Below are 21,380 nucleotides of genomic sequence, written 5' to 3'. Positions count from 1 at the left end.
ATATGCTTCCAAGTCTCGCTCTCGTTTAAAGTAGCACGAAAACGTGATAAAAATTTCAGTTCAGGAGAACATTGTTTTACCATTCAGTTCTTTGTGATTACTTTATTCATGATCAAGCTAGAAAAATTTCTGATTCTTTTGCAAACAGTATTTTTTGGGCATAATTTACTTTTGTGTCCCCAATTAGTTGTGAAAACTAAATACATTGAGACATTAATAAAGCTTTTACTTACGTTACTTTTACTTACTTTGCTTTTGAAAAATTCCACAACCGCATGGACATTATTACTCTCTATTGCGCATGCGTAGCGCACGGAAACGATTATCATTTGACAAAGATGAAAGATCCGTCCAAAATCCTATTGATTTGTTTAAAAAGAGGCGTAACCTGGTTGTTAGGGGATTGCAGTCACTTAATTATCCACACATTATGCTGTTATTAGTGTTTCTTTATTTACAAAGGGACTGTTATCTCACTACTGGACGCCCACATCGGCGACATCTTCGGCCGACTGGCATCAAATGACTCTATTAACACGTGTTGAAAAACTCGCACGAAATGTATTGTAGTGCGATACTTTGATTTGAGAAGGCGTTTAAGAGTTTAATATGCTTTATGGCTTGCAGCACCTCAAATCAGAAAGGTGTAAACACAACAAATTGCTATCGTGAGATGCAAAAGTGCAGTGTTATCCTCACAGTTTGAAATTCTTGCCCTTTCAAGTACCGGGCGTCGTCAGTTTTTATTTAGACTCACGCGAATGTTTCTATCTTTCAAAAAGCTTTCATGACTTACATTTTACTTTTTCTTCTTCGAGGCAAGCTTTCTCAATAACTTTCCTTTAGTTTGGGCCATGGATGTGATCGAATTTAGTCGCAACTCATGATCCAATCGCATGACCTCGCCCATGCATTTGTCTGGTTAGACTGGTTAGCGTTTGTGCCCATATCTATAATACTTACAACTTCCTGTTAAATACCTAACAATTTTTCGCACCTTTGCCTGAAGACCAGCCAACATTTGGAGTGTACACATTCAAATTGTTTTTGTTCACCCTTATTAAAGCTCTATGCTGATAGTTATATTTAAGGTCATGACAAGAATGACAGATAAACATATTTGACGGAAATGTCAGGTTTATCAAGATTTTATCAAACATTCCATAATTTTCATTCGTTTTTCTTTCTTCCTTTCTCCAAGGTATGGTTTAAAAACAGAAGAGCTAAATTTCGACAGCAAAACAAACAACAGCAAGGCGTCCAGAACAAGCCGAAACCACCGGTGAAGAGAAAAACACCTTCACCCCCTCTTCAACAAGTTCAAGATCTACCAAAGGCATCTGGCCAAGCTCCTCCTGCATCACAACAGATGAATAACTTCACCTTCGGTGCCCCCTCTTGGCCGAACAAACACAATATTCAGGGATTGCCCAACATGCAGAGACACGACAATTATCAGAAGTATATAAACAGCAGTATGAATGCTTTTTCGGGAGCTAACTTTCCAGCTGCACAACCTCATTTTAATCCGAACCACGAACAGTATTTTCCTTATATGACAAACGGTGGCCCAATGCCAGGCGACCTGACAAGAAGTCGACTAGAATCATCACCTTTGATGTGTTGAGATAATTTCTGTCCTTGCTAGTTTTCTTCTTGTCATCGAAAGCAACACTTAGTATAACAGTTCTCGAATTATGAAATGTACCATTTCTTTCATGTCTCCACTAGCAAAACCAGCCAAAACTGTGGGTCGAATAAGTCCCGTTAAAACCCTAACTAGACTGAAGAGTTATCACAGAACTAGTTTGTGGCTCATTTCCATTGCTTGTCAGCAAAATTATTCTTCTTTTATTACGTCTAATTATTTTTGTCAACTTTTTTTTGTTTTGTTTTTCATACAAGACCATTTTACAGTTGTGGACTTAGTATCCTAGCCTTTGAGTGAAGGTGAGGCTGAGGTTGACCTTTGGTTTTGATATAAAACCTCCTTTTGTAATGGAAATTGTGCTTAAAAATATACTTGTTCAGGAGCCTGACTTGTTAGCATAAAAATATATGATTTACATAATAAAGCAGAAAGGGTTATATCAAAAACAAAGGTCAACTCCTGCCTCGTTTCCACCTGTAACTGTAAAGGATAAATTTAGGTTTCTTGGGAACTGCCCAGCTACCCCTCCCCTAAGCTAACATTAACACTTACTTCTCACTTAGTCACTTAGGGCAAAATAATGGCTTAGGGGATGGGTAGGTGGGCCGTTTCCCAGAGACCTAAATTGATCCACTGTAAAATGGGTTGTTTTCTGTTTGTTTGACTGGGCACTCAAAACAGAAAGAAACTATTCAACATCATGAATGAGTTACGCCGAAGAAACTGCATGAAACCATATTCGATGTCAAGAGCTTTAGGAGACATTCATTTACTCATCATAGTATTTAACCCGAAAAAGTTAAGCAAGTTTTTTGCGGGATATAATTTGCCAGGCCACATATTGAGCACAATTTCTTACTTCATGATCTTGACCTGCAACAAATTCGAAAAAGTATCGAAAGTTGCCCTTGCTAGTGTGAATTGTGTATACTTAATAAGTTTTCTTATTTTCAAATTCATTCTAAATACACTTACTTTCTTTAAATGTCCTAGTCTTTTAACATTGCATCTTCCAATATCATTTCCAAAAAGGGGTTACAAGGCGTTCAGAATGTATATTGTTGAAATGATGTTAACCGACCTACTTATAAATTAATTTCTTCAACCTCGAATTAAGTAAGTTAATTTGTACCATCCTGCTTATTTATCAACATGTAAATAGCTTAAAATTTTTACTGTTGCATGGACGACGAAACCAATTTGTATACATGCTTCTTTTAATGTGTTACGACATTGTAACTTTTAATGCTTAATAACATCTCCAAAATGTTTGGAGTCGTTGTATTGGACTTGTGCAAATACAAATACTTAAATGAACCAAAATTGATATGATTACTAAGGGAATGTTAAAATAAACTAGAAAAGTTTAATTATCAAGGAACGTTAATAATTGCCTCGAAATTATAATAACCTAGTATTATATCTGGTAAGCGTTGGATGAAACCCAAATTAGTATGTTCTGAAATAATGTCCAGCTAGCGAAAGATCTCACCTCGAAAAATCCAGAATGTAGCTCAGAAATAACACGCAACCTGCGGTGATAAACTTAGAAAAACGCACAGCGCGAAAAATATGTCTTTTAGTTTATGTTTCCTTTAGTAGACGAAACCTTAAGTGTGAAGTTTTTTCCCTCTATGAATTTTTTACTCATGTTTATCACCCGGCAGTTTTTGTGTTATTCTTCATCAAGCTACGATGAGCAAAGAACAAGTGTATTTACGATGAGCTATAGAAATTCCCTCAAAACGTTACATGACGGTGTAACATCGGCAAAACGCTGCTTTAACTCTTTTAATCTGTAGAGTGCATTGATTAAAACTCGAGAAACCCTCCAAATTAAACTTTCGCTTACTTTTTTTTAAATTTAACGGTACCACATGAAAAAAAACTGACGATCATTTTGACCCGAGGGGACATAATGGCCTATACGGGGAGCTCCGCCCACAAGGAGTAAGCTTCGGGTATATAAAAGGGTAGGTTGGAAATCTGTCATTTCGGTCTGTAAATGAACCCAAATTAAATGGGCTAACAGATGCATTTTATGGCTGTGAAAAAGTAGAGAAAACTTACTGCATACTGCTACATTTACAGCAGTTAAAAGGGGTGCAAAGCTTTAAACTAGGCTAGGTTTGTGAAAGTGGCTCATTTTCTGTCAATAATGGGATATAAAGAGGTAAGGGGTAAATGTTCTTGAGGGCGGGGCGTCCTCACAGAAAACTTTTTGGAATTCCCCCCGGATATTTTGAACGCCTCTATGATCTACGGTACATGTTACCTTGAGACAGAAATAGTCAAACACAAAGTTAGATTTTCCTACCAGGTCCAAACTAAGGCCGCATTCAGAATCAGCACCTTCAGGAAGATCGTGATCAGTGTAAGACCGAAGCTAATAAAGCCCCTTTGGACATACAAAATACCAGATACAGCATACTCTCGTCATTTTTAATCCACAACCTCACGGGTTTTCTTTTTTAAAATCCTTTTTTTTTTCAGGTGAACAGACTCTCTAGTGAGGGATCTGGGTAAAGGCGAGAGGAGCCAGGACAAGACAAAATGGGGTTGAGGAGTGATGAGAGGGTGGAGCCTAACTGCGGGTAAAAATTTCAGTGTAACGCAGAGGGTATAAAACGAAAATGAAACAACCTTACCTGCACAGACAATTTGTAATGTGTATGAAAACAAGACGAAAAAGATTAATGGCAGTTTACTTGAATACTAAGTCATGTCCATGTCAATGGCAAAACTTGGTTCCAGTGCTACGCGGCCAAGTCATTAAGGTCTAGAGAACTGGGACTAAGTTAAGAATCAAAATGGCGGTTGTTGGCGCTCTATAAATGCCTCATTGTTCATTGCCTTAATGCACAGATTTCAAGCAGTTCTGAACATAAAATTGAGGAAATTATATATCTTAAGGACAAAAAATTGAAGGTAGGGTGATCATTACGTTGTATTGAAGATATTTTAGCTGTTTTCTTTCCCCTGGAACTCGATCGAGCGCAGTTCGCTACGGTTCAAGCCGGTCCTTCAAAACACCTCTCAGTGGATAATCTTAACAGTAGAAAACGCAGTTTGTTCTCCCAAAACTTATCCACAGAATGGACATTTATCCGTCGAGTAGCGCTATCCAACCAGATTGGACGTTACGAAAACAGACCTGCTTATCTGCTGGTTTTTGCGCGGTTACAAAATTATAGTCAGTATAAACGGCGCGCATCTCCTGACGCACTTTTTGCTATCTTTGTTGTGGTTCAAATTTATTCCTACTTTTAATGAAATGTTCCTTCGTTTATAGCCTGTTCCAGGCTCCAAAGTAGAAGGAAAGCACAGGATTTTTTCTTTAAGCATCAGTCAGTTCCAGCTGTGTAGGCGCAGCCCCCCCCCCCCCACCCCCCGGGCTACTGCAGGGCATTTGCCCGCCTTGTCAGTCCCGGGGGTGGGGCATTTGCAAATTTTGCACTGCTCAGGGCCCGGGCATTTGCCAGCCCCGGGGCCAACCCCAAGCTTTTGACACGCACACTGTTTCCTATCAGAATATAACTACACAGAGGATTTTGCTGGAAAAACAAGCAGATTGGCTCATTTGTCAAGGACGGGAAAAAATTCAAGAGGTTTGTAAAGGCATTTTCTTTATTTTATGCATGCATTTCTTCATTGCTTATCAAGCCAGAATTACATAGCGAAACTCGGGAGCTATCGACATGAATCAACGGTTTTTTGGTTATTGAATCAAGTTTCTCTTGATATTATTTGAAGAACATCCTTTCATAGTTATAAAACCATTCATAACAGTTAACTTTACAGCGCACTATTAATTTTAATGTCAATAATTTTATAACAATACTAAAACCATAAGCTGGTATCGTCACGGCATAAACTCTTAATTAGAATAGCACTATTACAAAGGAAGATGTCAATTGAAACAAAAACTTGACATTATTTAAAATGCTTAAAATGGCACTACTCAACTGTTCGATCAGTGAAAAATGTTGCTGGGTGCAGCTGGAATTGACTGATGCATTAAGACTCGTTAATATACATTTTATTGCATACCCAAAAGCAAAGGGAAATGTTGAACCACAACATATAATTTTATATTTAATATTTCTTATACTTCTTACAAAAAAAGAACAACACTAGGTTATTATTGTGTCCACTGAGGTGGAAAAATTGCAAATAATGGCTTATTTTTCCACATCAAAGAACACAATGGTGGATACTACCTTATTCTCACTTAATTTTGCAAGTATTAAAATTCGAGAAAAATCCTGAGCCGTATTTTGTGAGTATTTAATTTCGCAAATTTTAGGGATTTATAGGGATTTTTAGTGGATTTTTAGATTTTGCGATTTTTCTCAAATCATGAAATTTGCGAAATTTAATACTCGCAAAATTAAGTGAGAATAAGGTACACCTAACCTGTTTAGCACTTTAAAGGAAATTTTTTTGTCTTGGTGGGTTGAGGGTGGGGTATGAAAGCCCATTGATCATGAATGAGAGAAACATCTTGGTTTTCTGCAAAATACCATTGCAACCAACTTTGTTATCTTAGTAGATGGATAAAATAATAATAATAATAATAATAATAATAATAATAATAATAATAATAATAATAATAATAATAATAATAATAATAATAATGATAATAATAATGGTAAATAGAGAAAAAAGAACAGCACATTTTTCATGCTATAAATAGATTTCTGTGAATGAAAATGCAATCCAGCCATTTATTCATTTCTCTTGCTACAGCTATGGGTAATTTAACTATACTTGCACACTGGAAATGTCTCTGTTTCCTGTGGTTTTACTTAAAATGGAATGCCACTTATTCTAAGGTTCTCCTTGATGCTCCGCCAGAGGGGGTGCTGATCCCTTATAAAAAATACAGGGTCCTTGTTGTCCCTTTAAGGGGTAGAATGTGTCTATAGGCCTTTTGTACTAGTTGATCACATGATCAACTTTCTTAAAACACAACAGCACTTCTTTTTAGACAAAAAAAAAATTTCGTGTCAAATTTTCTGTTATGAACTAAAGGAAACTTTTGTCCTGTACTGCATAAGGGAAAGATGTTACTTGTAACTGCGCCATATTGCAAAACTTGCTCACTTTTGGAATTGGTGAGTGCAAATACATTGGCACAGACTGATCCTGCTATGTTTGGAGGTGTCTTTTAAACTTCAGACAAGTATCCCTCCCCCCATTCTCCTCTCAAGCCCCTTGCTTATCATGTCTCACACATGAGCGTGCCACTTCCTCATGAAAGCAAAATAAGAGATTGCTTGCAGTCTCCTTGCAACTAATGTATGCCATCTGGACCTATTTTTCATCAAGAATTGTCCTCAGAGACCTAAGACCTAAAGCTTGATTTAGTTAAGGCGATGTAGCCAGTGAAAGTTAAATAACATTTCTACCGGTAACCAGAAATGCCACAACGCCCACAAAGACAATCCTGAATCCTTTTGTTTTCTTCTTGTGGTACTTGTACTTTGGTCAAATGTGGCCTTGATGAAGGTGGAAGGGGTTAAAATTATTCAAAATCAAAAGCAAAGATGCGAACATGATGTTATGTCATGTTGCCATGATCAGCGATTTTGTTACAAATAGTTATGGTGAGTCCTGGGACTCATCTTGTGTAAAATCACGAGTCCCTGTCCATAACCAATGAGTCCCAGTTCAAAACCACAGGGAGTGCCAAATTGAAAATGCTTGGGTTTTATGTAACCAGACATTTAATCTGGAGATAGACGCCCAAACTCTTTATTACAGTTTACTGAAAAAAGAAATCACATGAAAAGGACATTCTACCAAAAAATCTTCAAATCGATCGATCGTTCTTTGCGTCCTACAGGACGCATGCTATGAATTATTTTGCATCTTTGGGGATTAACAAAATCACTGCATGATACGTCTCAAAGAAGTCAAAACAGATGTCCACCACACCAAAATATTAATTATACCAAGATGAAATTCATAAAATCAAGGGCGTTTGGTAACAAGATGTCGTGTCAATCTACTTTTCATGCTGCTTGCAATTGACAGTAATAAATGCGAGCCCCCTGGCGAGTAGCACAGTAATCTTTGGGTCTCCTGTGGTTCTTTGGGTGTCGGTCGCTATTTAGGCATTACAGCTAGCAAGTATATGTCCAGCGATGTCATCACTACTAAATTTTAAATCGTAACACTATTATTGCGTCAGTCTTATTCCGCCAAGTTTCGCACATTGCAGCGCGCACAAGCAGTTTCAAATTATTTTGGTATGATTGTAAACTGGCCGCCAATTAAGATGCAAATAACAAAGAGGTCGTTCGAGCAAGCTCTCCGGGGCGCTCTGGCGGCGGGGCGGGAAAAGGAAGGAGAGCTTGCAACTACGTTTCTGGAATATTAAATATCTGTATCGATGCGAAATGCTGAGTGGCGGCGATGACATAACAAATGACGTCATTACCCTTAGCACGTGTTTTTCAATGTTTGAAAACGTTCCCATGGAAGCAAACTTTCTGGATGACAACAAACCGTAAGCGTCACCAAAAAAACAGAATTCGCACTGTTTAAAACTTCATGGATCTTATTTAATTTCATTCAATTTGTCAAACGTTGGCGAAATTATTTTTCCTGGGTTGAATCTGAAAGGACCGCATTTAAGGTTTGAAAAAGAAAAAGGAAATTTTTGTGTTTTGTTCACCAACTCCATAAAGCCGAAAAGCGGCGCGTGAAATTAGGAAGTTTTATGTCCCAGTCGTGCAACTACGGCTACAAAAAAGCTTGATGCACTTACAAAGTTGTTGTTTTGCTAATATAAACCTATTACTTTTATGCCGTTCTCGTTGCCATGGCAATCGTCGTTGCTTAAGCTCCCTATTATTGTGATCCAGAAATTTTGATACCATGGTAACATGACGTCACACTTCTCTCTATTGACCCAATTTATTACAATTTTTATTTTAATTAGCAAAATGTGTTTGTCAGTCCATCGTTTCTCAAATGAAAATTATATTTTACTGCCCACCATCTGCTCGCAGCATTACGCTTAGAATTTGAAATCTCTTGTATAATGATTTAGGGTTTTATTGATTTTTTCAATGGAATTTTATTTGGGATAGTATTCTAATAACATAACAGCTAATATCATGGGCGTTTAAACCGCCCAACATGATTTGGAAACTAACATTTTCCGTTGTCGATCCTGTAAATATTGTTTAGTTAAAACGCTTGACACTTAGCAGTATTACTCCCGGGAAATTGGAGAAAGTAATTTTCTTGTTAAATACATGTATTAGACTGTATACAGCAAACGCGCCACCTGAGACCTGAGGTATACAAGACGCTAGACTCTCTGGACAACGAGGCTTTTTTTTCCTAACATAAATGACGAATACTTGCTGAAACGTTGCCAAAAATTAGGAGTGACGGTTTAGGGCCTGTTTACATGGAGGTGGGGGACCCCAGATAGATGAGGTAACATGTGGAGGTTCACCCCATCTATCATGTAAACGTGATCAAATTAAAATGAGAGATTATATGGACAGGCAGGTTACCTCACCTACCTGGGTTCCCCCACCTCCATGTAAACAGGCCCCTAGTCAATATACTGTCTATATTCCTCATTCATTTCAGTATCTGTAATGTCCCTTGTTATGCATGTACTTAATTATCTTTCATCCACAAAATATTTGTCCGGCCGTGTCCGTTCGCGGTTTCTGACTGGACCCAAGGGCATTAGCAGGCATTGTAATTCAATTATTGAATATTGTACAAACGTTCTTCTTAACACGTCTTTTTTAACACATCATGGGCGACGACTCTAGTCGATTTCTGGCCAGGTAGCCTGGCATTGGACCAACGTTTCCCATATAAGGAAAATATTGTTCGTGGCTCGCATTAAAGCGAGGCTGGGAAGCGGGAAAGAGAGCCCCTGGAAAAGCATTCATGCTGTTGTTGAGAAACTTCTGATAATTGTCGTGTCTCTGGGTGTTGTTGGGCAATCCTTGATGAATGTTGTGTTTGCTCGTCCATGATGGGCCACTGAACGTGAAGTTATTCAACTGTTGTAACGGAGGAGCTTGACTGGATGCCTTTGGTGGATCTTCAACTTGTTGAAGAGGTGGTGTGGGCGTTCTTGTCTTCACTGGCGATTTTGGCTTACTCTGAGCTCCTTGCTGCTGCTTCTTTTGTTGTCGAAACTTTGCCCTTCGGTTTTTGAACCACACCTTGAAACGAATAAAACGAATATAATTGTACACATGTGTATAGGTTTGATAAAAAGGTGTTATAATAGAGCGTTTTTACTATGTGGCCATCAGCTAGTATACTTATTACCTCAAAAGAAAGCGTTAGCGTAAGAAATGAGTTCAACTCCCATAAGGATTAGTTTGGGACACCAACATGGCCGCCGATTTAATGTTTCGGGACACCTTAATGGCGGACGTGAAGTCATGTGAAAAGCCTCTATACGATAGTGCAAGGGAATATATTTTTCGCTGGTAGCATGTTAGTAATGAATCCCGAAGAAAATTAAGCTAATTATGATCAATTAATCCTTCACTTCGAGAGTGAGTGATAGAAACCTGTATGGTTGCTCCAACTTTTAAGTCTCTAATCAAAATGCTACGATGTGAACAATTAAATGAAAGCTAATGAGCAGTAATTTTCTGTGGCACTTTTTATAAGGTGGCTCGAACTTTTGAGTCTGTGGAGAAAATTCTTGGAGTGACCATTCAAATGAAAGCTACTAAGCAGTACTTTTCTGGGGTACTGTTTATCATGCCATATTATGGTGTACAAGGTGGTTCTAACTTTTGAGTCTAAGAATGAAATCCTATGGTGTGACCATTTAAATGAAAGCTACTGAGCAGTACTTTCTTGTGGTACCGTTTATTATGGTGTATAAGGTGGTTCTAACTTTAGAGTCTGTGGATGAAATCCTATGGTGTGACCATTCAAAAAGTCACTGAGCAAATGTAACCTCTTTGGCAGTACTTTCTGATGTTGTTAGTAGTTTTAAAGCATTTTACAAAATGACCATTTGAAATCTTGCTAAATTGACTTTGGCCACCTTTGGGAGTGAAAAGCTTAACCCATGCTAAGATCGGCCTACTCGCAGAGTCATGAACTACACGAAAAAAAAAGGGTTGTCCTCGAGGTGGCGAGGTATCCACGTTACGACATTTTTTACAGGTATGTGGCACATCACGGTTTGGCGGTTGCATAGGGTGGAACATTTTTAAGTTTAAGAATGCTCAAACTAGGATATAAATACAAAACAAAAGCCAAATGTTCAGAGCAAGAATAAGAACAATGGGCAAAGCGAGCAAGGTGCTGTGAGTATATCATGTTGTACGGCATTTGGTTTTAGCCAAGAGTGTCTAAAATCAATTTATTCGTAACAATAACCATACAACATCAAAAGAAGAGGTTATGAGAAGCAATACAGTCCTGATCTTCTCATTAAATTTCGCTGTCTAATTCTTTAAGGAAATGTAGGGAGATCAATTTGGAGAGATCGGAGAGGTGACCCTTAGTTATTCTAATTTTCTCTGCAGTACTTTGTTGGACAGAGAAACTCCAAAAGCACTACAATAAACTTAATATTTTGTGTAAATTTTATGTCAATTTGTGCGTATTTTTCCTCCCAGAAGCTGTTCAGTTCGTTTAGTTTTTCCTCTTGCAAGATTAAGTGTACAAAATGGTGGATCTGTGGTCAGAAGTTACTATTTAAGAAAACCTCATAGGTAGTATTCCGTAAGGTGCTCCAGTTTGTTTATAAGAAATTAAGTCTTTTACATGCGGCTTGAAGGTTACAACTCGACGTAGAAGATAGTAAAAGTAAAAAAACAAAGTAAAATAAAAAAATTACTATTCACAAGCAGTTCCACCCTAAATCCATTTACCGGACTGAAAGACATCAATTTCACTTTGTTTTTTATTTAGTTTTCATGTCGTGCATAACAACTTCGCGTGAGTTTATCTATCTCGCGATTTTAAGAGATAGCTTAAAACCATAAACACATTATGAGGTGCTCACGCTAACCCTGTTTAAGCATATTTTTTATATGTACAAGTTTTGTTTTGGTTACTCCAGAGGAAAGAGAGAAATGCTTATTCCTTGTCAGGTTGTCGCACTTTGTTGAAATCACAAGAAACAAAAGATATTCTCATTTTAGCCAAATCTGAATTTTCGTGCTCGTCGAACGTTTCGTACAAAGTTGTCAAGACATATCATTTTGCGATTAGATTATATCGCTAATCAGGAATTCTGTAATAAGCGACAGACTTTGCACGAGTTAAACTGTGGTCAATTTGCAGCTAATTAATTGAATGTTTGCTATCAGCGTTTTGATAAAAATTTCTTTTTTGCTACGCCTCTCAGTAAGATTTGTGGTGTGTCAACCAAGTACAAACATAGGGGCGTTCCAAAGACCCTTGTGTCGGCAGGTTCGACTTTCTTTTAGAATCTAAATTTTTAAGTGTAGCGCTCTTGCAGTCTTAAGCTTTCAGAGAAAATATTAGTCTAATCCTTGTCCAAAATAACAAACAGCAGAAGGAATAAACAGGAAAGCACCGCTAAGCAGCTTAGTATAAATGGTCATAAATCAGGTCTTCATTCACGAGCCCCGCAAGGAATTAAAACTACTTTATACAGGATAATAAACATTTCTACAGAAAACTACAGGGGACATGCTTAATAGATTTCGCGTATTTCAGTGGTTGTACTTTATAAATAGAATACTAGTCACGAAGGCCTGTTATGTCTGTCTATCATGATAGAGCCAGTCGACTGTTTTGTTCTCCAAGAAAAATGAGAAACAAACCTCAAGATATTGAAAGTAAACACAAGAGATCCTAGCTTAAAGATTTCCTGTTATTTGGTGGTATTTTAGTGTTGTATTTTTCTTTTTTCTTTTTTTTTTTGTTTGTTTATTTTTTCCAAGTAGGGAATTCCTTTTGTACAGTTATATTTTGTCGCAAGAGCGTTTGCGGAAGAATACGGCTGTTTAAGGTTAAGGCGATCCTGCTACAGCGGAAGGAGATTAACTCTTTTTTTTTAGCACTGACCATACTGAATGACGCTTTCACCATTTTGACAGTCATAGCCGATAGCTTTGTCATAAGAAGATACTCAGATGATAAAGTGGTTTCATTTATAGAAATAAAAAAATATATATGACAGCTGCCCATGCCATTACGCCATGCTCTTTTTCGATGAATCTTAAATAACTGTCTTTGGTAACTGCGAAATTTGTTGCTTGATAAGAAATGCTTTCCGCAGACAATGTCATGTTTCTCAAATTGTTTCAGCCTCCATCTCAACCCGATTTTAAACACCCTTTAGCTTTCAAACATTTTATTTGAACTCTTTGTGTATTGAATTTCCACTTATATAATGTGAGAAACGGCGCTTTTAAAAGCTGTTCTGAAGGGAACATATTTCTGTAAACGCTCGTAAATGCAAGTTGTCACGACGGGTGAGAATGAAATTAACATGTGCCCCCATTATAGTTTTCTGGGATGAAACTTGTCATCTAGAGCCTAAAAATAAGTTCCTTAGTGTCAAATAACTGATGAGCGGAAAATGACTTAAATTTTTCCTGATTACGTTGAAGTATAAAACGAATTAATACGCTGTTTGACGTGCTTCTTGTCTCATTGCTACGTGATTGCCTATTCAAGTAATACCGTCAATGTGGAAAATAATACCTATTTCCTGAAAAGATATCGATATCTACTTCCCTTGTTGATCCTATAAAACTTTCCCAAAACCAGTTCAAGTAATACTGATATGACAAATAAAGAGAACCATTAACAATTATAAAGTGGGCTGCCAAATTTTACATCTGCAGACAATAAATCCTTTTTGTAACTTGAATATGAGTGAAAAAAGGCTTGGAAAAAATCTCATTAAGGGAGGTCGAATTGTCCGAACTTTGCTACTTCAAGTATTTTTCTTAAGTTTGTACGACCCTTTGGTTGTACCTGTTTGAGTTGTAACGAGCTTAAAACTCATCAAAGTAGATTGGTATCAGATCAGCTAAAGCTGTAGTCAAATCACAGAGGGCGTTTGGTCAGTTCGAGTCAGTAATAGACCTTAAGGCTCCCGGGGGAGGTACTCGACCATAATGTGGGTATAGGTAAGCCGGTGAGGTTTGGAGACCCTGACCGTGTTTAGGACAAAAACGTCGTAAAATACATACGCTGTTCAGGACAACATCCTCAATTGTATTACCCTGTTTAGGACAAAGGACAAAATGCACGCCTTCTTGTTTTAAAGCCACTTATTGGCAATGGCATTAGAGCAAATTCACGTTAAAGGCTTTTGTATACTTGGAGTACAAACAAAATTTATCTTGCAAAACAAATCAATGGCGCGGCAATAGCCCCCCCCCCCCCCCCCCCCCCCGGGCTTCAAACACCGTGTTCTCACCTGTACTCGACTTTCTGGCAAATTTATTTTCAGGGCGATTTCCTCTCTCATGAAGATGTCAGGATATTTTGTTTTGACGAACAGCTCGTCCAGAAGTTTCAGCTGCGCCTTCGTGAAAGTTGTTCTTTCTCGTCGCTGTTTTCTTGGGGGAGCTGTTAAGTAAAAAAAATAAATTGTTGTCAATGTGAACAATGAAAAACAAGAATGTTTTCGGGTCTTCCGCCTTGCAACGAGGCTGTTGGATACAATCTAAGATGTATTAAAAGGGTCTACCGACGAAATGTCATAGGCTCCTCAAGAGAGGAAAGAGAATAGTCCTCTTTCCCTTAAATAGTAACGGAACTGAAACCACCATGATGCACTGTAATGCAACGTTCGATGGTGCCATGCTATGAACTGAAAAGTTAAGCAGGACATAAGAAACACATTAGGAGTAAGCGTATCACAGTTTTTGTTCTTCAAAAACTTCAATTATACATAAATACCCTATGATTCTTCTAAGAACTCTTCATAAAGAAAAGTTGTCCGCACAAGTTTTAACAGTCAGTGTACCAGTAAATTCTCAGTAATCTTAAGAATTGGCGTATGGTAATTTTAATAACGAATAATGTTTACTCTAATCTCGTAAACACCTCAGTTTGATAACCGTGGTTCCGTTTTTTGAGAAATCGTTCAGCGAAACTTTTACTTGTCAAACCTTTGCGTTACTTTACAAAATACAGATATACTTCATTCCTCGTTATAGTACACTAAATGTATTGGAAGCCTGCGTTCAGTATTAAGCTAGTAACTGAATGAAATGACCAGTGTTCCACCCCAGTGCTAAGGTTGGATGAGATACTGCTGCAGTTTTGGACGAAATTCTGTGGTGTTACCATTGAAATAAAACCTATTTAGCCGAACATTTGCGTAGTACTATATATTATACAATTTTACCGATGAAAGACATTTCGAATTTTTGTTGACCACTATATGAACAGAAACGATTAAACACGGTTTGAAGTTCAAGGAATAAAATCTGAAGATGTCAAAGAATTCTTACTACCTTCCATAAATCGCGATACCAGACAATGTGGGCATCCCATGCAAGGGTATGTATAGCCATGCCAACCGAAATCCATGATTGCGTTTCGTAAGAGATCCTTTCTCTGTGCAAGACAGTTTGATTATGTGCTGTTTGTGATATTGGCGTGCAACTAAATGTGTGGTGCTCACAGTGACCAGCGAAATCACGTCTTGATGAAGGATTATACGCCTATTTGTGGCTTAGCCGGTGGATAATGCTAAGCCGACAAGGAGAGAGCTTGTCTTTAAATAACCCTGTTTCGTGACATGTTAAGTAAGCTGGAGATAATAGCGAACGTTAAATGTCATATCTACTCCTGCCTTGAAGATTAGTGGCGTTTATATCTACATGTATGGTGACATACGCTTTATTATCGAATTCTTACAACACGGGCGGTCAACAAATAGCAATATGCACCACCTAAACCCCAGGTCAAGGATAAATATTAAACAGCCAGCGGGAGCTATAATCACAAAATAAAGCTATGATTTTTTTTTCTGCCAAAAAAAAAACCGAACGCGATCAGGAAGTGAGCAGATTAGCGTTATTGCTATTATTATGATCCACTAATAAAAGTAATTTAACCCTTTTCTCTTGGTTATAACCACGGGAAAATTCAAGAAAATTGTTAATATTATTTTGTAAATTCCTAAACGTTACCCACTACCAAGTAAAGTAGTACTGAATATGTTTCATCTGGAATGGTTATATTGTAGGTTTCCATTCAGATTCAAGAAGTTAAAAATAAGTTTCATGACCCCATAATAAGCTTGAAAAATGAAAGGATTGTAGGTATTTATGTGTCTCCAAAAACCTTACAATTCTAGACAGATAGGACAGTTCTTCAACAATGGGTGAGAACTTCCCAACTTCCCCTTTTTGGAATAAAAAGTGTCGCCTGTAAAGTGGAAAGAACTACTTTGTGTACATTTGCATGCTTTGAACGTCTTTCAATGCATTCGTATCAATAGCACACGAAATAGGATTGGGCTTTCTTAAGCCTCCTTAGCTTTTTAAGCATCACTAAGAAGATTATCCAGTTTGAGAATCTAAAGAATATTAAATGGTCATCCTGGGGTTATTACAAACGACACGAAGGCTAGACATGCAAGTTTATAGACCAACAGATACAGACAAGAAATGTAAGAAACACCGTACCATGCACATAGTCGGTATCCCGATGGAAGAAGTCCATATTATCTGAAGTATAGATAATACTGTTCATTGGAAAAGGTGGTAGAGGCGTTTCCATCTGTTGCTTGATTCTTCAGTTGTGTGGAACCTAGCGTGCAATACGAGAAAATATTATGTTAAACTTTGACCTAGCAGGGAAACTACCCACACGTGTAAGGGCTTGTGGTTTGGAGTTGTCTTGCTAGAAATCACGAAACAACTATCGATGACAACGCCCAAAATTCCTCATGTTCAATGCGTCATCTTAAAAGGTTATGCCATTAGCGTGCAATTGCGGATAATCATCTTGAGAGACCATTTCCTCTCGATGAATGATTTGAACTGAAATCACGCACACCAAAAAGCCTCATAATGCTTTCTTATTCTTCCATTTTTTTCTGATCTTTTTCTTCTTTTCCTAATTTCAAAAGCATCTAGTGGGCGCTTTTTTGTGCTCTTAGAGTGAAGACTGAAAACGTTTTGCGAAAACAGAACATGTGTAGGCACAGTTCGTCGATGCGTCTGCACCATTCAGTCACAGTTTTCTTTCTTTCAGACTTGTTATTTAGAGTATAAAATTGACCGACAAAGCTTTGCGAAAAGGCTGATGACACCAAAACGATTTGTAAGGTGGCCGTCCAAAATACTGTTATTACACATATTCACTGTCTCACTAGGGAAGTATCAGACATGTTGCCAGGCAACGAATAGCAAGAATAACTTTTGACAGGTAGCAAGTATCGACCAAGACATTGTTTTTTTGTTTCTTGCGGGTGGGGGAGGGGGAGGGCGAACGAAAAGCTTTTTCCGATATTGAATAGGTAGAGTATTATGGCACAGTATACCTAATGGTGATTTCTTGAAAAAGTACACTTGGAGCCGATGCAAATATAAACTGATAATTTATCGCAAAAGATCACAGTACTTCACAAACAACATGCAAAGGCATCAGTGTAATTTGAGTCAACAAGTTACTTTCGGACATGGTGGTTCGAAGTAGCATCATGAATAATAATGAAATCGCAGTTCATCAACTTCTTGGCTTGACAAATAAGATTTTACTGAATAAGTCTCTTTCATTCTCGGCTGCACACTACTGTAAGATACTATCCGTTCGTACCGTTTATCGTGAGTATGTTGTTTGCTTGTTCAGTTTTGTTGCATGTTTCTGTGGTTTTTGTCTCATAACGTGTTATGTCTTCAACAGGGGAGACAGTTTTCGTTGTTCTGACGGAGACGCCGTTGTAGGAGATTTTCTTTCCGACTTTTAAAACGGCGACACCCTTGTATACTGACAAAGAAATGTTTTTTTCCGGTCTAGACTAATTAAGACATGCTATCGCGTGCACAGTTTGCCTGAGCTTGTCAAAACAAACAAGAGTTTCAAAGTTTACTAAAAGCGCAGCCTTGCTTCTTATATTTTATATTGTTAATATAGGCCGTTGCAAAACACAAACATCGCCTCATGCCTTATGCAAGCTCGTGCTGCGAGTCCAATCGTAGCCTCCACAGTTTCAATGTTGGTTCTTGGACATACTCTCATTTCATCTTATATTTAAGGCGATGGAGTAGTTCGAACAAATGAAAGGTGTATGCTTCCATTTCAGATAAAAGAAAGGTGTATTCCTTTATAGTGTATCATTATGAGTAGCCCATAGGTACTAGTCAATAGTGGCAACTGACGGGAATCCTTCTTCTCTCGCCATCTTTCTTGGCTTTTCATTTGACGGAGCACAAAAAAATACATGGGTTACCATTCAAACGTAATGCCAAAATGCCTTTAATTTGACCTTTTAGGTGCAAAAAAAAACATGTTTTGACTAAAACTGTCCGGATAAAGGTAAATCAAAGAGGAAAATAACATGCTGTGAATTTGGCGTTCAGTAGCCATTCCCTTACACCGATCTTTATCAGTAAAAAAAGACAAATGCGGAAAACAAAACAATAACAATATAACATTTTCATGTCAACATCATCTCTTAATTCACCGTAAAAATCTGCTTCCTGCGATGTTTATCCACGTCAAGAAGTATACATGGTTGGGCAAAATATCATCATGCACTCAATTTAAATTTACTGGGCGGTTCTTCTTTAAACGAAATCTTAAAAAGTGACGATATAAATGAGAGCTACTGAGCAGCACTTTCATTCCTATTGTACTGTTTATTATTGGCTGCACAAAGTGTTCCAACTTTTACACCTGTGAAAGAAATCCTAAGGTGTGACCATCGAAATGAGAGTTACTAAGCAGCACTCTCCTCTGATACTGTTGATAGCCTGTACAATTTCCGAGTCTGTATATGGAACTAAATGAAAGCTACTGAGCAGTACTTTCCTGTGGTACTGTTTATTATGCTGTACAAGGTGGTTCTAACTTTTGAGTCTGTGGATGAAATCCTATGGTGTGACCATTCAAATGTAAGCTACTGAGCAGTACTTTCCTGTGGTACTGTTTATTATGCTGTACAAGGTTGTTCTAACTTTTACACCTGTGGACGAAATCCTAAGGTGTGACCATCGAAATGAGAGTTACTAAGCAGTACTCTCCTCTGATACTGTTGATAGCCTGTACAATTTCCGAGTCTGTATATGGAACCCTGGCTGTGGTGGGACCTTTTAAAGAAAGCAACTGAGCAATACTCAGTTTCGCGCGGTATTTTTTTCTCCATTTACAAAATGAGTCTTGGCTCATGCTGTACAACTTCTGGGTCTAATGCTTAAAATGAAATCTACTGAACAGCACGTGTTTATTGTACTGTACAAGGCGGATCTTAGACTTTAAACCTAGAGTGACTCCTAGCAAATAACATGTTAAATTAAAGCCGGATCAGGCGAAATTGTCGTTTGTTTAGCAGCATGTTTGTGTTTCTTTGTGTTTTCATGTTTTGCAAAAAAGAGTGGTACGAATTCTCTGGGCCGGCAAATGTGAAAGAAAGATTATTTTCGTAAGTTTCATGTTGTTATCCTGAATTGAATCATCAAAATTTTCTTTCCTTGTCAGAAAAAAAATGGATGACTTAAAAATACATCGATTAATCGGCATCCCTTACTTGAAAGTAGACTTACCCACAAGAGAGACGTTGTTCAGGGAAATAACTTATGGTGCTCGCGTCACATTCACTTGAGTCAAGGATTCTATTTTTCAGTAGCGCACTTTTCCCCCTTTATATCACGATGGTTTCCACCCTTGTTTCTGTTTTTAGACTTTGCATGACTTTTTCCTGTCAAGGAAAACTTATTCGATTCGTACGACCGCACTTGGTACAGGAAATTCTATTTTTGCCCCCCAAGACGTGACTATCTGTCAAAATAATTACATTCTAGGCTGAGCTTTCCTCAGTTCTAGATTACTCAAGTAGTGAAGTGGAATTGCTCCTTATTCTGACTGTAATTTTTATCTCTTATTTTTGTCTTTGTGAACAGTTAACAGCGGTTTTAAGCCTTCATAACATGCTTCTTATAGATGTGGCTCTTCATTTACTGTACTATCTTGAAAAATAAAATTTGGAAGTCTTCCCAAATTTCTATTGTGGGGCAGGTTTGGTTAATCGGGACGTGCAGCCCAAGAAAGTTTGGTTTTCATACAATTTGGACGATTTCCTAATTGTTTTTTGGGGCAAGTTCTGGTTAGCTGGGACGTGCAGCGCGGAAGAGGTTTGTTTTCAACTTTTCCGTCTTGAACAGGGCACTGATATCGTCACTTTCTTAAACTGGGTATCTGGTGTCTCCAACAGGATGAGAGAAAATGTTGGTTTATAAAAGCCGTCTCGTAGGCAGAAGTTTAGTGAAGTTAGTTTGTGTTTCACAAGGTTCCACAAGGGTTAGCCTGTTTCAGGCGTTCAGTAAGTGGAGTGCTGCGCCATCCTCACTATACTAACTCTTGGAACAGGCTACACAAGGGTAAAAAGTTTCAAGCCTGGCCTGCACCTTTCACGGATCCTGACTCGCTGTCAACAAGTTCCTCGGCTTCCTTCTTCAGGACGATCAACCTTTGGAGTGTCTACTTTGAGAGTGGCTCTAGATAACAGGCAAAATAATAGATGCCATCTAAATTGTGTTTGAGGCACCTATGTGCAGGTGTCTGGCATAAAGTAGTTTTGTTAGCTATTGAGAAACTGCGATGTTGCATTGGTATAAACTGAATTTGAATTGGTTTTATGCGGCCCACAGCTGAATGGTCATGTTAAAGTCAGTGAATTTTCTCAGAGTAAATCATGGCATTGCGAGTTGTTTGTAGTTAATATATCGAATTGTGGAATAAGCTGTTGGTTAGAAGATAAATACACATATATTTACTTCAAACTTTCTAGAAAAACGTCAAATGCCCATGCACTTGACGCGTTCATTCACAAAGAGGCACGAAGAGGACAATCTCGGAACCCATCCTATCTGTTAAAAGCTCTGACCTTTCCACGTGCACCAACGCAAATGTTTTCTTTTGCATAAGCCGTACGCCACGCTAATATATGTACGTGGGCGATACAGGTAGAAACTAGGCGACTGTTTCTGCGAACATTCTCGAGTTGTTGAAAGAAGAGATAATGACGCATTGAAACCATTCACGCGACAATTAAGTCATTCTAGTCAACACATACCAATCTGCCGTCTCTTTTCGTATACCATGACAATCTTGAAAGCCGCAAAAATCTAGGACAAATTCTGTATCTTAAATCTCCATGGAGATAACAATCGCTCTTGGCTAAACCATCCCATAATTATACAAACCTCACACATCCCACAGCCCCTTGAGGGATAGCTAAAAGATGTTAAAGGGGCCGGTAAACGATCTTTATTTCGTGAACTGAATGGAAAAAACAACATTTCCTACGGTCCACCCTTGACACAGACGTTTTATAAGGAATTCTAGTCTCTTATTCGCCCTCTCCAAAGGTACTTTTCTCATGAATGCCATGTTATCTATTTCTCAGGGTAAATGTAATTTCTTCATTGGCCTCACGTGGTGCTGATAGTTACGGACGTCCTAAAAGACTATAAAGGAAGGTTTTGGTGCCCTCTGGCTCGTTCTTCTGGTAGGTAATTGGGTGAGCGAATAAGGAGAGCTTCTCAGGGTT

The 21,380-nt window shown here is 38.1% G+C and overlaps 2 protein-coding genes across 4 annotated transcripts in view; one reads left to right on the top strand and one right to left on the bottom strand.

The window, feature by feature from the left end:
- LOC140924182 (uncharacterized) overlaps positions 1-3,028 on the top strand; it is a 41,452-nt gene extending 38,424 nt beyond the window's left edge. The window contains exon 6 of the mRNA XM_073374211.1: positions 1,202-3,028. Coding sequence (XP_073230312.1) covers positions 1,202-1,627 — 426 coding nt within the window. The 3' untranslated portion in view covers positions 1,628-3,028. The remainder of the gene's footprint in view (positions 1-1,201) is intronic.
- Positions 3,029-8,695: 5,667 nt separating this feature from the next.
- On the bottom strand, positions 8,696-19,520 carry LOC140924260 (uncharacterized). 3 transcript variants are annotated; one of them, XM_073374293.1, is made up of 4 exons: positions 19,375-19,520; positions 16,294-16,417; positions 14,070-14,221; positions 8,696-9,858 (listed from the first exon to the last, which is right to left on the bottom strand). In XM_073374293.1, exons 2-4 carry the CDS (start codon positions 16,385-16,387, stop codon positions 9,430-9,432), a joined length of 675 nt encoding a protein of 224 aa, XP_073230394.1. In that variant the 5' UTR covers positions 16,388-16,417; positions 19,375-19,520; the 3' UTR covers positions 8,696-9,429. The 3 variants fall into 3 exon arrangements, with proteins under 3 accessions (XP_073230394.1, XP_073230395.1, XP_073230396.1); XM_073374294.1 differs by lacking the exon at positions 19,375-19,520 and adding an exon at positions 19,258-19,276; XM_073374295.1 differs by lacking the exons at positions 16,294-16,417; positions 19,375-19,520 and adding an exon at positions 15,115-15,351.
- Positions 19,521-21,380: the final 1,860 nt, after the last annotated feature.

The sequence above is a fragment of the Porites lutea genome, chromosome 14 (genome assembly GCF_958299795.1).
Source record: "Porites lutea chromosome 14, jaPorLute2.1, whole genome shotgun sequence".
Classification (NCBI taxonomy): Eukaryota; Metazoa; Cnidaria; class Anthozoa; order Scleractinia; family Poritidae; genus Porites; species Porites lutea.
This window is presented reverse-complemented; position numbering and strand designations above follow the sequence as displayed.

Excerpts from the sequence above, each read along its gene's own strand:
- LOC140924260 (XM_073374293.1), bottom strand. The coding sequence starts at position 16,387 with ATGGAAACGCCTCTACCACCTTTTCCAATGAACAGTATTATCTATACT. Across the intron at positions 14,222-16,293 it reads GGATACCGACTATGTGCATG|CTCCCCCAAGAAAACAGCGA; the intron begins GTACGGTGTTTC and ends TTTACTTAACAG. Across the intron at positions 9,859-14,069 it reads TGCCAGAAAGTCGAGTACAG|GTGTGGTTCAAAAACCGAAG; the intron begins GTGAGAACACGG and ends ATTCGTTTCAAG.